The sequence below is a fragment of the Microtus pennsylvanicus genome, chromosome 11, assembly GCF_037038515.1.
Source record: "Microtus pennsylvanicus isolate mMicPen1 chromosome 11, mMicPen1.hap1, whole genome shotgun sequence".
NCBI lineage: Eukaryota > Metazoa > Chordata > Mammalia > Rodentia > Cricetidae > Microtus > Microtus pennsylvanicus.
In genome coordinates this window covers 12,134,477-12,151,749 of record NC_134589.1, presented here as the reverse complement: position 1 = coordinate 12,151,749, position 17,273 = coordinate 12,134,477, and the positions used below count along the sequence as shown (strand labels likewise).

General features: G+C 48.2%; 1 protein-coding gene across 2 annotated transcripts in view; it reads right to left on the bottom strand.

Moving 5' to 3' along the window:
• The window catches only part of Fam20a (FAM20A golgi associated secretory pathway pseudokinase), a 50,914-nt gene extending 35,885 nt beyond the window's left edge, over positions 1 to 15,029 (bottom strand). The window contains exon 1 of one of the 2 annotated variants that reach the window (XM_075990251.1): positions 14,488 to 15,029. In XM_075990251.1, coding sequence (XP_075846366.1) covers positions 14,488 to 14,891 — 404 coding nt within the window. In that variant the 5' untranslated portion in view covers positions 14,892 to 15,029. The remainder of the gene's footprint in view (positions 1 to 14,487) is intronic. The other variant, XM_075990249.1, reaches the window with a different exon arrangement.
• Between the last annotated feature and the right edge of the window lie 2,244 nt (positions 15,030 to 17,273).

Sequence of the window (17,273 nt, the reverse complement as noted above, 5' to 3'; positions counted from 1 at the left end):
AAGCAATGACTGGACTGATATTTTAGAGAGATTTTACCGATAGTACCCATTTTCTGACACGTTAGTCCTCCCTCGGTGATAAGGACACATTGCTTCCTCTTCTCGGAGCTGGATTCTGGCTGTGTTGCAATGGGACTCTGCAATGCCTGGGTGCCGACCTTGTCCTGACCCTGTATGTCCACAGTCCTGGCTCAGCTATTGTGTAATACCTATCCAGAGGATGGCGTGGCTTCTGGAGAGGCACCCAAAGGAGAATGCACCCAAAGGCATGGTTGGAGACCATGGAGAGGTCTTTCCCAATGAGGAAAACAAGCAAATCATATTCCAGAGCAACCAGTGACCCCAAATGGGTCTGAATGAAGACAACAGGTAAACTCTACACAGCACCGATCTTGTTCCAATTTAACCTGTTCTGTCCTCACAGATGGTCCTCACGCTATCAGCATTTTAAAGATTCAGAAGCCAGGAACTTGTGCCAATGACTGTGGTACTCTCAGCAGCCGGCCTTATGTCAAAACTCAAGAAGACACCAGAATTTGATCAGGAGACCCTATCAGAACAATCCCCCATCAGTCATAGGAAGTCCAACACTTTGGGTGTAAAGCAGCAGCAGCAGCAGCAGCAGCAACAACAACAACACAACCATGTCTAAAGATCCATGAGCGGCTCTGTCTTTACAGCTTTCATGGTTTACACTTCCATGGAAGGCTCCCTGATGTCTGAGCCGCCACAAGAACTGAAGCCCTGAGACCCCTGGGCCGAAAACCTCCTGGACTTGTGTTCATCTCGTCCTTGTTTCTAGGACCTGTCTGAAAGCATGAGTTGAAGTTAAACTCAGTGTTGAATTTCACTTCTAGAGTTGAAAAGACTTGACTTGAAATCCAGTGTGTGTGTGTGTATGTGTGTGGTGTGTAGGAGGAGGATGTGAGTATGTTTTTGGGAGCCGGAGGACATCCTCAGCTCTGGTTCTTCAGGCATTTTCCACCTTGTTTGCTTCTGAGTCAGGGTTCCTCACTGAACTGAGGCTGGTTGTTTTAGGAGCCCAGGAATCTTCTTTTGCCACCTCCCCAGTGCTGACATCAGTTGTGCACCCCCACCCCACCCCACCCCACTTTTTTTTTTAATGTCAATGCTATGTGAATTACAACACAAGGAAGGATCTGAGTTGCTTGTGCTGGAAGCATCTCCTTGACTCCGAAATCCAGTTTCTTGTGTAACCTAGCCTGGATGAGTCTTTCCCTAGCCCAAAAACATGGCTAGTAATGGTACCTACATATGGAGTTCTGAGGGTTAAATGACACTAGATATTAACACTGTCCTGAACAGTGCTGGCATGTGTCAGAAGCCTCTGTGTGGCAAGGTCCATAGAGGTATGGCTTGATGGGAAAAGTCTCCCATAAGCTGAGATCAGCCTGTTTAATACAGTTTTATGAGAGGCAAAGAAAAGGGGCTTCCTAGAATCTGGTGAGTGAGTGAGAAAGAGAGAGAGAGAGAGAGAGAGAGAGAGAGAGAGAGAGAGAAAGAGAGAGAGAGTGTTTCTGAAACAGGTGAGCACACTGCAGATACAGACCACCCTGTTTTCTCTCCACCTCCAAGGTCTAGTGTTTGACATCTCGGTGTTGAGGGAGAGAGATCATTTCGTAGTTTCTTTGTGGAAGAGCCAGCTCTGGCTACATCAAACAAGGGCAATGACCAGCCTGCAAGTGAGGGTACTTTTTCCTGGCATGGGAGACCACAGACATTGTTTCTTCACCATCAGCCCAACCACCAAACATAAACGGAGAGGGCAGGATTTTGCTGGGAACCAAATAACTCAAGTGGAATGTTAGTGGAAACCAACTAGTGTCTTTCACGACTGAGGATTCAGTGTGGAAGGCACCAGGCACCCTTGGGATGCGTATCATACCCTCTTTCACAGACCAGGAAACTCATGCTGGAGGAAATCAGGGCACATAGGAGGTGGCCATGCCAGAATTCAGAGTTGCCTGCAGAGCTCCTTAAACTGTCTAGGCTTTCACCCACCCACTCATTCATTCACTGACTCATTCATTCACTGACTCATTCATTCATTCATTCATTCATTCACTCACTCATTCACTCATGCACTCGCCCACTCATTCATTCATTCACTCACCCACTCATTCCACCCACTCATTCATTCATTCATCCACTCACCCACCCACTCATTCCACCCACTCACCCACCCACCCATTCATTCACTCACCCACTCATTCCACCCACCCATTCATTCATTCCACCCACTCACCCACCCACTCATTCATTCATTCATTCACTCACTCACCAGGTATTTTATGAGCACCTACACCATACAAGTGGCATTTTAGGTAAGGGAACAAACATCCCTTCATCTTTTTATGAATGTCCTCTGGCTGCGGCATCTAGCCATCGCAAATTTGGTGGCTTAAAATAACGTATTCTCTCACAGCTTGAACCTAAGAGTCTGAAAGACAAGTTGCCAGGAGGGCCAAGCTCCTTTCGGGACTCTGGGTGAGGATCCATTCTTTGCTTTTTCCATAGCCGTCATTGTCACAATGGATGCCTCATTCCAGCCTCTGCGGGCTTGGCCACCTCCTCTGTCTGTGTCTAATCTTCTTCTTATAAGGACACTTGACAATGGATTTGGGGACCATTTTGATAATCCCTCAATGAGCCTTCCTATCATCTTAACTAAATCAACCAAAAGTTATTCTTGATTTAATTACTTAAAAAGAGTTACTCTCCAGAGCAAGATGCTGGCTCTAAGACCTGGAGGTTAGAACATGGAGTCCTTATTTAATCCCAAACAACACTTAAAGAGCTTAGAATCCAGTGAGGTTATTGATAAATCAATAACAGGACCATAGCAAGTTGTGATATGGGAGAGTAAAACAGGGCTCGGGGAAAAGAAGCACTCAAAGATCCCCTCTGGTTGGCAGGAGAGAAAGCTTTCCTTTTGTGAGGAAGGCCAGGAGAACAGGAAGAGCCAGCTGGCTGTGTCCAGAGGAATTCAGCTCTTCCGGTGTACTGCTTATTAAATTATACTTTTGTCGGTAGAGGATACTTCCAATGAATGGAGCCACAGCACCCCTTACCAGGAGATTAGGGAAGACACACTTTTCATGGATGTAGGTGACATGGTTTTGCTATCATAAAGCATACGTTATTTTACTAGACCATAGACTCCAGGGCTGCCAAAGAAAGGGATCATAATTATATAAATTGAAGCTTATAGGTTTTGGCTGGCTCTCCTATCTTTTAATGGGTTTATAGCTAATAAGGGAACAGATGTTACCCATTGTAGGTAACTGGGTGTTTGCTTTGTAATGAGTTTAACCTGGAGAGGCCACGGTGCATTAGGCATTCAACGATGGTTTTATCGATGGTTTTCATTTGGTTAAGATTGATTTAAATTTTTTCCTGGCTCCTAATTTTGCAGCCACATCCATGGCATATTGATTGATTAATTACTCATTGGCTCATCACAGCAGAACTGAAAGTATAGTCTGGGGAGAATCTAGCTAACCTGGGGACCTCTGGTTTCCCTTTGGATGGAGGTCAGTGACTTGGAGTCCACCTACCTAGCCTGTTTGACTGTATGGCCTGCACAAAGAACCTTTTGTTCCCACTTCCAACTTCATTTAATTGCCAGTTCTGTTTCTTTGCCCTGAACGACAGCCTTGAAAATCTGCAGTCCAGGTTCTGCTGGAGTTTTATCTTAATGAACTGTCACTCAGGTGCCAATCAGGAACTCTGTCACAAAGGTAAGGCTCATGGAGGGTGGTCAAAAGGATGTTGGGTGCCCACTGCACCGGATCCTCAAGACTTTATCTTCTTTCCAAAAGCGAGACAGAGGCTTGAGTACCAGGACCCTGGTGTGGGTCTGAGTGAGCATAATTACATGGTCCTTTGCTGAGGGATATCTGGGGGAGGCTCTCCTAAGGATGTGGAGAAGGATGCCAGTCCTTACGCAACGCTATGACTTGTGGTGGTGGTGGCAGTGATATGGGGAGGACAGGAGGGCCTTGGAGAAGACATTCCTCGGCTGAGTCACCTCCAGGGGGCCACTGTGCTTTTCCAGGCCTCTGCTTATAGACATGCTGGTTTCTAAGTAGAGCTGACTCTGGCAGGTTTTCTCAGCAAAGGTAAGGAACTCCATACAAACCAGCTGCACTCATCTTGAGTCTCTTTTCTCTTTGACCTATTTTTCAGCTATGTTTTATTTTATGTTGAAACAGATCATGATTATTTTATGATATATCTGGAAGCTTATCTAACAGATAATCTTGGATTCTCTTTTATCTAAAAGGTTTCAAAAACATTTGAAAAGATAACTACATAGAGTTTAAATTTGTAATGAAATATAACTGTCCCTGGATGATTGGTTTTCCAAATAATACTTTCCTGGCCTATTACCCCGAGCTTGTAAATAGGTCTTCATTTGGCAAAAGACTCTGTGGATGTAACTGAGTTAAGGCTCTTGAGATGAGATTGGATTATGTAGATAGGTCATGAATTTAATGGCAAATGTCTTGGAGGGGAAAGATAGACGGGGAGGAGACATGTCCAGACAGAGAGAAGGGGGGGCAGACAGACAGGAGAGGAGATGTCTACACACAGACAGGAGAGGAGAGATGGACATATGGATAGAGGAGAAAGGTACATACAGACAGGAGACAGGTATACACAGACAGGAGACATGTACATGCAGACAGACAGGAGACAGGTATAAACACAGACAGACAGGAGATATGTACGCATGGATAGAAGAGACATGTCCACACAGGCAGGAGAGAAGACAGGTACACATAGGGATAGAAGAGGCAGAGACGTGGCCCTGAGACCCACTGTAGTGATGGCCAGAGGGCATGGGATGTCATCGGCCCCCAGAAGTCAGATGAGGCAAAGACTAAAGTCTCTCTGGAGCTGCTGGAGGGGGTGCTCCTGGCTGGCACCCAGGCTGCGTCACTCCAGTGCTGCAGGGTGGCAAACTGCCGCTGTTTGAAGGCACCATCATCGACAGAGACAATGGCAGCCTTCATGTCAGTACCACACCTCATTTCCTGTTGTTTGGGAGCTGCAGGGTGATCCTGTAGTAGCTTCCAACAGGCTAGAAGTGTGATGTCTCAGGCACCCAGCTGGAACTGGGTGGACCAAGAAGAGTTCTCCCTAGGTGCTCCAGGTTAGGGAGGCAGAAACATTTGTAGTAGGAACTCAGGCATTTTTGTTTTCTCATAGTAGACTGAACTAGGGGATCTCCCTTCCTTGATTTTCACCACTATACAAAATAATATTATATATCAAAATAATGCTGTGGTTATAACTATAAACACAGAGCATGCATTTTTCTCTATATTGCTTTGGTGCCATGGAGTTGCAGTGAAGCTATTTGTTTACTTTTAAATATTTATTTATTTATTTATTGTGGTTTTTCAAGACAGGTTTTTCTCTCTATAACAGTTCTGGCTGTCCTGGCTCTGTAGACCAGATTGGCCTCGAACTCACAGAGACTTGCCTTTGCCTCCTGAGTGTTGTATTTATTTTTTTTGAGTGGTGTGATGGTTAATATTGATAGGACTTAGGCTCACCTGAGAAACAAACATCTGCACAAGTCAGTGAGGTTGTTTTTAGATTAGGTGAGCTGAGGTGGGAAGACCCACCTTAAATGTGGGTGACAGGATTCCAAGGGCTGGGGAGTCTCTACCTGAATACAAAGGAGAAAGCCGGGTGAATACCAGCATTCGTTTCTCTCTACCTCCAGGCTGCACTTGTAATATGACAGTTGCTTCAAGCTCCGGCTGCCATGACTGCTTTGACATAAAGGATAGCACCCTCCAACTGCGAGCCAAGATAAGCCCTTCTTCCCTTCAATCGCTGTGCTCCCAGCAGTATTTGAAGCAGGTATTCAAATAGTGGCTTCTCCCAGAGGTTCTTGGTTTCTGCAGTGTCCTAGCATGAGGCCAGCACCTTTGATTCTTATTGGATATTTTTGCCAGGGTTTCTATGCAGAGACACCTGAAGCCATAGGGGGAGTCTGGGTCAGTGGGACAGTGACTTCATAAGAAAGGAAGGAGGAGGAGGAGAAGGAGAAGGGGAAGGGGAAGGGGAAGGGGAAGAAGAAGAAGAAGAAGAAGAAGAAGAAGAAGAAGAAGAAGAAGAAGAAGAAGAAGAAGAAGAAGAAGAAGAAGAAGAAGCAGCAGCAGCAGCAGCAGCAGCAGCAGCAAGGGGCCTCTGGCTCCTGCTGGAATGTGATTCTCAGGAATAGGTGAATACAGGTGAGTTTCAGAGAGGGAGAACAGGGACAGGAAGGGCTGGACAGGGAGGGGAGCAGTGGTGAGCAGGAATGGGGACAGGTTAAAAATTGCTTCTGCTGCATGTGGCTAGCCCTCTCTTTCTCCTAGGTTTGGCTTTCCTAACCTTACTTTTGTTCCCAGCCCTGCTTGAGTTGCCTTGAGTTGGGTTTCTAATTCATTAAGCCAATGTATCCTGAAGAACGCCAGGAGTACTTTGCAAGTCTAATGAACTGTTTCCTAGGAGGCCGAACATATGCTCAGAATGCAAATTTTGCATAATTTAAGGGAAATGTGGATCCTACCTGAACTCAGTTGGATACAGTGACCCCAGTTTAAATCCCCCCACAATGAAACTTTGGTTAATATAGGAGGCTGGATTTGATTATAGAATTGGGGTCACTCAGTTTGACCTTTTCTTTCCTGAGTGCTCAGGGAGCACAGGGTGTAGGAATAAGGAGTATTACTGGGGATGCATAATTCTTATCAGAGTAATAAAGAGCACGAGCTGAGCTGTGAGAATAGATATGCACTTTCCCTTCAAGGATCTGGGAGTTTTCTGCCGTTAAAGAAAAATGAACCAGAAATAGACATATGCCCATCTCAACTGCTGAAACTCAGCCCCTCTGGGACATGTGACTGAGCCAGGAGAGATGATGATCTGTCCCTTTGTGTAGATTTTATCTCGGTTAGCACCATTGAATGCTGGCAGTTGAAGCAGGTTTGCGGTCTGCAAGCCGCGCTTAGCTGAGTAGATGAATAGCTCTGCTTTTCCTCAGTGTGTGTCTTGGGCTCAGTGGTGGAGCAGTGGCAGGGGCTCAAGCTTGGGCTTGACATCCATTGTGGGAAAATAAATAAAGGCCACCATGCTTCTTATGATCCAGTTTCTCATTCACATTCTCCTGTGCCATTGTGTGTGTGTGTGGTGTGTGCACGCGTGCATGTGTTCATGTGCAAGAAAGACAGATACAAAGACAGAGAGACGCACACACATAGAAACACAGAGTGAGAGAAAGAGAGAGAGAGAGGGAGAGAGGAAAGGGGGAGGGAAGGAGGGAGAGAGAGAGAGAGAGAGAGAGAGAGAGAGAGAGAGAGAGAATGCGTATGATCACAGAGGCCAGAAGTTGACATCAGGTCTCTTCTTCAGTTGCTCTCCATCTTATCTATCTATCTATCTATCTATCTATCTATCTATCTATCTATCTATCTATCTATCTATCTATCTATCTTCTATCTATCTTCTATCTATTATCTATCTATCTATCTATCTATCTATCTATCTATCTATCTATCTTCTATCTGTCTGTCTGTCTATCTATCTATCTATCTATCTATCTATCTATCTATCTATCTATCTATCTGAGAGGGTCTCTCACTGAACCTGGAGCTCACCCGCTTGTTAAGACTGGCTAGCCAACAAGTCCCAGGAATCCCCTGTTATTGCCTCCCCAGTGTTAAAATTACAGTGTGAACCTGACTGCCTCATCCCTGTGTCGCAAAGCACTTTACCCACTGAGCTGTCTCCCCAGCCCTTCTGCCAGCCTTTGTTTGGCTGAGTTTATTACAGGCACTGGACTTCTTAGTACCCAGAGTCCCTTACCGTGCTCTGCTTCCTGTGGCTCCGCAGATTTATTATCTGGCTTATTACTAGCGAATCCAATAAACAGGCCCTTTCTGGGACTTCACTTTGTCTCATACTGCTCCAGCCAAATTCTCCTGGCTGCCCCCAGGGCTTGGCCCCTAAAGCCAAGCTCCATGGGTGGAAAGTCTTGAACACTGGCCTCTCCCCAGAGCCCTCAAACTCAGTTGTGTCCTAATTTCCCACTTCAGTCATAGGACGTCGTGCCAAGGGACAGGGCACAGAGAGAGTGAAGGGTTTTTTTTTTTCTTCCGTACTTTGGTTTTCATTAGGCTTATACGTGAGTGCCTGCCTATAATAACAGGTAGTCATACATGCCCAGTAACTTCTGTTCTGCTGAAGCCACAGCTGTTTAGAACACTATCCCCACTGGGCTTCAAGCCATCCGCAGGCATACTTCAGCGAAACCCGCAGCTTCTCATCAGCTTCCAGCTAAATGAATAATCACGAGAAAAGTATAGGTGGGTACCTGCCAAGGGGCAGGGCAGGGACCATTTTGGCAAAGTCAAGGCCTCTGTGTTTCCCATTTTTATTTCATGCAAGGCTTCTTGGCTGCTCTTCTTAAGGGAGCAAAAGATGCTAAAGAAATTCCTTCATCTTAGCAAATGGCACCTTCTCAACTTTTCCTTCTTGCGTCTGTCTCAGGCCCGAACTTGATTTTCGTCAGGCTCCTACCATAGGGAGTGAACCCAGACCCAGATCTCACATTGGCTCCTCAGGGTGGTTTGGCTTTTGACTTTTATAGGAGAGGAGTCAGGAAGTCATAGGTGGGGTGGCTTTACAGTCGAGATCTGTTTTATCCAAGGAGACGGTCAGCTACTGATAGCCCCCAATCCTGGCGTCATTCTTCACAATTGCGCACTCCACAGACCTTTACTAGGGATCTACACCATGGCAGAGCATGGAACCGATGTTCGGGGTGATTGTGCACAGCTGGGGCCTGCAATGCAAAGACCAAGTAGCCATTCATCTTCAGGCCTCACTCCAGGCTCCGTGGAGTGGTAGCCGGGCATAGCAGATGGGCATGCGAAACTTTGTGGCATATGCGGAGAGCATGCATACAGCCCAGCAGAACCAGGGTGGGGACTATTGCCAGAAGAGGCTTTCCCCAAGCCGGGGTGTGGCTGGGGAGTTGCTAGTTACAGACACGATTCTGGAGCCACCCTTTCTGAGTCCAAAGCCTGGTATGGTTTGCTTTCTGCGTGACTTTGGGCAGCTTGTATGACAGTCTCATCGGTCTCCTCCACACAGCAGACTACATAGTAGCAGGATGTTTACTTCCCATTGCTGTGCTGTGAATTATTCCAAAGCTTATAGCTTAGGCACCTTCCCTCCCTACACCGCCCTCCCCAGGTTTGGAGGTTCAAGGCCTGGTTCTGGGTGGATCTGCAACCTGTGTGGAGGTCACACAAGGTTGAAGCTGAGGTCCTGACTGAGTTGGATTCTCCTTTAGAGGCTCTGGGGAGTGTGGAGTGAGGTACAGCCTATACCTCCCTGTTTCCAGGTTCATTCCTACAGACAGCAGAATTAATTTCCTAATTCTATTTTTTGCCGTGTGTCAGCAAGTGTCAATCTGGAGCCTGCAAGGTCATTTATGTCTCCTTTCCCTTGAAGTCAGCAAGCAACAGTCAAACTTTCTGGTTTGCTCCTTGCCTACAGACTCAAGGGATCTTGATTTAGGGATCTGTGATCAGATCAGATATGCCAGACAGTTTCCATGTTCTGAGGCATCTTACAAAATATATTTACAGCAGACACACAATGTAATTGGTCTGGGTTACTAGAATAGGGGTGTGTGTGTGTGTGTGTGTGTGTGTGTGTGTGTGTGTGCATATACCAGGGCTGGAAATTTTAAGAGGCCATCCTGGACGTCTTCTGATCCCATCTACCTACTTCTACAGAGGCCCACGTGAACAAGTGTGTGTGTAGGAACTGGCGTGAAACAAGCATGCTTCAGGTAGGAGGATTTACACATGAAAGATTAGTCACTTGAGTTTCCGGAATTGACGAGAAAATGGTTGAGGAGAAAGATAGTTCGAAACTGGAAACAGGGCAGGGCTTGTGGCTCTTCACTGAGGGTCTTCCTTTTGGTCCGTTTGGAAACAGATGCGACAGCTTCCTTGGATGGCCATCAGCGGAACTCCCCTGCTTTAGTTCTTTGTTGAAGCGAAGGCAGTGAGAACCAGTGTACAACGAGAAAGGAGCCTGGCCTGGCCTTCTGGACTAACTCACTCAGAAACCATCTGCCTGTGGCTTCTGATTCTGAGCAGCCTGAGGTCCCTGAAACCACCAAAATAATAGTTTTTCCCAAATCAGCCCAGCCAGGCTCTAATTAAGACGGATGGAAATGAATACCCACGCCAGTTGCCCACCACATGGAGGCTGTGGCTGGGGAGCGTTCCCAAATCCTGGGAGGCCATTTCTCTCCCAGCCTGGCATTGCCAAAAGAATGCTCAGATAAAGACCAAAGTCCTACTGACTCTGGGAGGAAGGCGAATGGCCACCGTCTGGGACAGTGTGCCTGGACTCTGGGCACCCTGAAGGCTGAACTGCTCGTGAGAAATGGATGTGGTGGATGGTCTGGAGTAGCCACGGGGTAAGCCAGAGAGCTCTACAAGGGCACTGAGGAGGGGAAGGGAAAGGAGAAGAGGTGTCCTTGCTCCTTGCACACTGCCGTGGGAGGAGGGAGTTAATCCTTTGAGAATCCTTGGCTAGACAGTTCTTATTTCCAGCAGAGTCCTTTTTTTTCTCCACTCCTGGCCTTTTCTCCCTGTTTTCCTCTGTCAGCCCTGTTTCTGGATCTTCTCAGAGCTTCCCCCAGAAAAACTTTGGCCCACTTGCTCCTCTTGAACAACTGTCACTTTTGAAAAACTGCCCAGTCTCTTTGCTGTGGCTTCTAAAGAGAGACTTTGGGCCAGGGTTCCTTTCCGAGGGGAATGGTAGAGAAACTTGGGAAAGGCGCATGCGCGCGCGCACACACCCTTCTGAGAGATGCTGAATCTGTCATCACCAGCCAGTATAACTTTCCCGACATCAGAGGAAGACATCAGAGAAAAGCGGAGAGCAGAGAACTCATACTTGCGTTCCAGCTCCTCAGCTGCTGCAGTTTCTACACAAGGGAGGCCTGACCCTATTTGACCTTGACCACCAAGACCAGAGGATTATAGAAGAAGAACTGACCAAAGATATGTGGGCAAAAGGCCAGGCCAAACTTTCCAGTTGTGACATGTCTGTCTCAGGACAGACATTCTCTGGCTGGGGAAGCTGTGGACCACAGAAGAAACTCCAAGATCAGTTACTAAGAGTGTCAGGATAGCCACGAATGTGAACCCTTATCTTGGATAAAGGTAAGCCTCATGGCCACCGTTGCTGACTAAGGACGAGCAATAAAAGTGGGATGGTTCTGAGTCATTAGTTTACGGCCTGAGATAGTGAAGCCGACGTTTCCCTGCTCCTTGTCCGCCTGCCTTTTTGATATTCCAGACAGGTGCCAGAGGTGTCATCAAGGCTGACGGAGCCTGGCATTGGCTTGCTCGCTGTGATCAGCAGCTGACACCCTGACAGGAACTCTTTCCCTGATTACATTTTAAACTTGGACCGTGCCACACTCGGTTGCATTTTGAATAAGAGAGAGGCAGGCAGGAAGGCGAGGAAAACCTGTCGAGGAAGGAGGCTGGCCCAGTCTTCAGGGTCAGAGGACACACAGCCAGCCCACCCAACACACAGCGTCACTTCCACACTTTGACCTAACTAAAATACTGACCTTCAATAAATTGCCGTTGGGTGAGAATCGAAACATTCAAGACAGTGCTCAAACTCCATCTGGTACTGTGTGAAATCGAAGAGGAATGTCCAGGGGTGGGGAGTGGAAGAAGCCATATGTACCCCCTACTGGAAGCTAGCTCCAGTTGCTTGACAAAAGGCATTTTTTTTTTCTGACCGAATACCATCATTTCTTCGTGTGGTAGTAAAACGATCGATAGAACTCACTCAGATTCAAAAGGCTCTCCTCTAGGCAAGACACGAAGAATGCTGGCTTGGCTATTTTATTACCTCCACCTCGCCTACTGTGGTAGATAGTTTGCTTATAGGTTTGGTTTTGGATAGCAATTAATGTTAGGTAATTATTGGCAGGGAGGTACCACTTATCACTAGTTTTTAAATGCTAGCAGAGTCGTGGCTACAAACAAGGACTTGTCTGTGCAAGACACCACAATTGGCCAGGTCATTCATTATTTCTCCCTACGTTGCCCATTCTAAATGGCAGCTTGGGGAATCGGGATGCTGTACCAAGGTCCTCGGGGGTCCACAAACACATCCACGCATCCTTATAGTTATCAGGATCTAAGCCTCAGTAAGGGTTGGTGTGATTACAGTAGAACTTTTGATATGATTCAAATCCAACGAGTCTTTTAGGTTGCATGCATGTGGAACAGGGTCTCATGTAGCCCAGGCCTGTCTCAATCCCAATGAATAGCTGAGGATGACCTTGAGTTTCTGCTCCTCCTTCTAGCTCCTGAGGGTCAGGATTACAAAGCTGCACCAGTACATATATATTCTGAGAGTTGAACTCAGGGCTTCATGAATGCCAGGCAAGCCGTCTACCAACTGCACCATCCCCCACCCCAGTGGGTTCCAGTTTTGATGCTGACATGACTCTAGCACATTTGTTTATCAATACCCTCCTATTGCTGTTTACAGAACTCCTTCAGGTGGAGGGAACACGGGTTTCCGTCTCTAAGGTCAAAGTTCAACACAATTAGGAGCAGCTGAACCTTTCACATCATCATCCAAGGACCATGCTGGGGCAACTGTTACTTTCAGTGACACTCTGAAGACAGTGAGGCCACCAGCCCCTAGTGATCTCTTATTGAATGCCCAACATTTCTGGGCAGTGAGTTGTGTATCGCACTGTATTATTGTTCAAAAGCAAGCTTGAAAATCAATTGCTCAACTTGGCGAGGCTGACTTTTGCTCCCCCCCCCCAAAAAAAACCATTTCCACGGAATTTCCTGCAAGGCCTAAGTAACATAGCGGAATCTAGGGTGACGGAAACGAGACTAGGCAGACATGCATCTACATTTACAATAGCAAGCAACTTTGCCCATAGCCTGTAATTCTTAAATCTTTCGGTGTGTGGATAATTTTTCAAAGGGCAAGATTTCCTAGTTCACTGATTCAAGATGCTCCCACATTATTGATGAAATTAAGGTAATATTGAAAGTGACGGCTCTTGCGAAGCAATCTTAAAACTGCCTTTTTATTGCATGCAATTAGCAGTAGAACTGAGCACCACTTTCTAATATAAAATCATCAACCACAGAGGCTGCACACGGAATTCACTGTCGTGATCGCAGCCAGTAAGTTTCAACTTCTCCTCGTTTGCTGAAGTTCTCCCCCGCGCCCCCGCTCCAGTTTTAGCCCCGCAGAATAATGAGAAAACAGTTAAATTGGGCTAGCAGCGAGTTTCAACGGAGATTTATGGTGTTCTCATCTTCCCGAGGGACTATAAAACCATCCCTGACATCTCATTCTGAAAGCTCTTGTATTAACAGATGGGTGGGGCATGGAAAGGGATTCAAGTGACAGACAAGTCCTGTACTTTGAAAAAGAGCCCTTAATTCATAAGAAAGCTTCCTGCCATTAGCAGTGGGACCCTATCCCCTCCCCCACCCGGAGTCCCTAAGTCCCTACCACACCACCTCCAACCCACTCCTGCAGAAACACTCTTAAATTTACCATAAATATTTTCATATTTCTCTCTAAATTTTGCTTTCAGTTTACAAAATTCGTAGCGCTCTCTCTCTCTTCTTTCTCTCTCTCTCTCTCTCTCTCTCTCTCTCTCTCTCTCTCTCTCTCTCTCCCTCTCCAGAAGCCTCTGCCCAAATCAACAGGATAATAAAAGATAACAAACTGCCTTCAATTCAGAACACTGGCCAAAAACTGACAAGCCAAGTTTAATGAGCAACAGGGATTGCCCATGTCAGAGAGCTGAGAGTCTAACTCTCTCTCCAGCTGACCTCCTTGGTCTCCAACCCTGGGCAGAGAGAGAGAGAAAGAAGACGGGGTGGGGGTGGAGGAGGACAACGACGACAAGGTCTTTGGGGATTTGGCATAGCTTTGTGCAAAGCGCTCAGGTTTGACCAAAGAGCAGAGGTGCGTGCTGAATTCGAGCCAGCTCTGCTCTGTTTGAAAACCTCATTCTGGAAAGCAAAGGCCTGAGGGCAGCTGTCCACATCAGGACGGAGAGAAACGCGCTTGAGAAGGCCCTGGAATCAGGAAAGAGACTGGCTAGAGAACCCGAGAACTCAAGGGGAGTGGCTGGGAGCCTGTCTTCGCTGTTGCAAAGAAATTATTCGCACACTGAGATCTTACTCCAGGGCTAACGTCTGAAGTCTGCAACAACTGGTGGGGGTCCAGATGGGGGAAAGAAGCCCAGTGCCAGGCTGTGAGGGCAGGGTGAAGTCCCCGCAGCCCAGGAAGGGAGTGGGCGTGGGTAGCCAGTGCAAGGGACTCAGACAAGGGAGCCCGGCGCCTGGGGTTCTCCGGCAGGGTCCTCACCTGTTCCAGCGGGCCACCTTCCTCCGGTAATACCGTAGCGCCTCCTGGCTGGCCAGGAGCCAGTCTTCGGGCCCTAGGAGAGGTGGCTCCTCCGGGATTTGGTAAAGCGAGTGGGCGAAGAGGGCCTGCAGCTTGGAGCGCGGGCTAGGGTGACCGCGGCTGGGATGCTCAGCCCCGGGCCGGGCTTGGGAAAAGTTGTGCGCCGCGGTGCCAGGATCCCGGGAGGCTGCGGCCGAGTGCAGAGACGCGGAGGGGGCGCGGCCGGAGCACGGGCACCCTGCGGGGTTCTCGCGGGGCCGTAGCTGGCGCTGCACTCGCGGCCAGAGGTGGAAGTAGAGGTCGGCGGAGAAGAGCGTGCCCAGGAGCAGCAGGGCCAGCAGGCGGTCCCTGCGCAGCCCGGGCATGGCCCAAGCAGAGACCCGGGAAACACTTAGGGTGCAGACGGAAGAAGCTCCAGGAGTCCCGAAGGAGCTGGAATGTTCACTGCCGGGGATTAGCTCCTTCTGGAAAGGTGTCGCCCCTGAACTTGGGGACCGCGTGCAGGAAGCTCACAATGTTGACAACGTCACCTTTTCTCACCCAGTGGAAACCGGGGGGTTGGGGTTGAATACCCGCGTCTCGAGCCTTCTTTGCTCTGTGTTCCCCTCGCCTGGGACCCGCGCAGGTGGAGGTCCCTGAGACACGGGTGGTGGCTCTGGTGGCCGGTGGCCGGGTAGGGGTGATCACTAGAAGGAGTGCAGGGGAGCTCTCTCCCCTAGGAGGAGGCTGGAGGCTACGTAGTAGCCCCGGGTGTCTCTCCCAAGGATGCTGTCGCTCCTCCTGCAGCGGCTCCTCCTGCAGGCGACAGGGACTCCCCTGGTCCGGGCTGGCAGGAGGGGAGGGAATGGAGAGTTGACGAAGAAGGGGCGCCCCGGGGCGAGCTTGTCTCTGCGCCTGAACTCCTAGAGGCAGAGGTAACGCCTGGCCACCCCCCTGCCTGGCCTGGCGCCGGTACCTCCGCCCACTCTCAGCTGGCACCTGCCTTTGGCGTAGCTCTCCAGCCAAACTCCCAATCCCTCTGCCGCCGGCTCTGCCCTTCCACCTTGTCATCAGCCCTCTTCTCCTCCCCCTTTCCTCCTCTTTGCTCCAGGCCTCCCACTTTCCCTGGTCAGGGCTCTTCATATTTATTCTGGTAGACTCAAGTGAGGTGGGCTGGAGCCTTTTATTTCCGTTTTTAGTTTTTAGGAGGGGGGGGGGAAGGACAATGCAAATCTTTAAAAGCCTTTCTCCTGCAGGCTTTGCCAGCTGTGTGTATGGGGTTTGGACTTCATCTCTGAGCATGCTCCCTGCAGGGCATAAACATAACAACCACGTGCCCAGAACATAGTAGGCACTTGCTCTGGAGACACTCACTTTGTGCACAAAAGAACTTGCCCTTTAAAAAATAAGGCGCTTTTTTTTTTTTAAATCTAGAACCTGGGTGATTTCCTGTTTGGATGGAGTTTGACTCCAAATCTGCCAGTACTTTGAAAAGAGGAAACGGTAGGGAGGGAGGGAGGGAGGGGCCCCTTTGGAGGGGCCCCAAATGACCCCACTCCGAACTCTTGAATGTAGCTTGGTGTGAAAGTAGTCCACCCAGATGAATCATTGGAAAGCCCGCTTTCTTAGGTTTTTCTCCCGATATTCTGTGAGGTCATTTACACCTCTCCACCCGTGTTCCTTCCTTCTGAGGAGCCCGGTGGGGATGGCAGGGCGTGGGGGTGGCCTTGAAATCCTGGCTCTCTCTGTTTTATAATTTGGAAGTATAGCAAAAATGCGAGTCTGCCTGGGGAGGTTGCCCCACCCTGGAGAATGTTCAGGAAAAGGCATTTTTTTTTCTTTCTGCCAGCTGTTGCCTGTCTGGGCAGCAAAGTGCCTATATATGCTAATTTTACGGGTTAAGGATCTCCAGTCTCTTGCTGGAGTCTCCAGCCTGAGACACTCTATGTGGCTTGTGGGTTCACAATGATGTTTTCCCTGCCCTTTGTCAAATATTTCTTGTGTTATCTGCTGTCCTATTATCTTTAGATGAATGTGTGTGTGTTTAAATGTGTGTGTGTGTGTGTGTGTGTGTAAATGTATGTGTGTGTATCTGTGTGCACCCGTGTGGAGGTCAGAGGTCAATCTTAAGTGTTATTCATCAAAAGCCATCCACACTGCTGTTTTTAAGGCAGGGTCTTCCACTGGGACCAGGTGTTCATGGATTAGACTAGATTAGATTGTCTGGTCAGTCAACCCGAGAGATCATCCAATCTCTGCCTCCCCAGTGCTGGGATTATAAACCCATGCCACCACAATTAGCTTGGATTTTATGTGGGTGTTGGAGACTGAACACAGGTCCTAGTGTTCGCGTGGCAAGGAGTTCACTGACTGAGTTATTGCCTCAGCATCTTGTAAATGAAAATTTGCCTTGTGAGGCCATCCTGAGGCTTACGCTGAGTTGAAGCATATAGACTTCTCAGGTTATTCCCTAACCCGTGCTAGATAACCAGGAGATAAGCCAGCTGTTACAATTACTTCTTGCTTCTTGTAATGCACTAGGTTAGGGTTGGAGACTCTTTACAGCTTGGTAAAGAACAAAACAAAACAAAACAAAAAACCCCAGAAAAATATGGAAATGCGAAACACCAGAAAAGGACAAAATTCCTTAAAGCTTAGTTCAAATCAGAAACCTCAAGATCCACCGTCCCCAGCCAATTCACATGAACTGGATATGGTCGTTAGCCTTGGAGAGGCCTGTGGGACTTTGACTTTTTATCTAGAGTTAA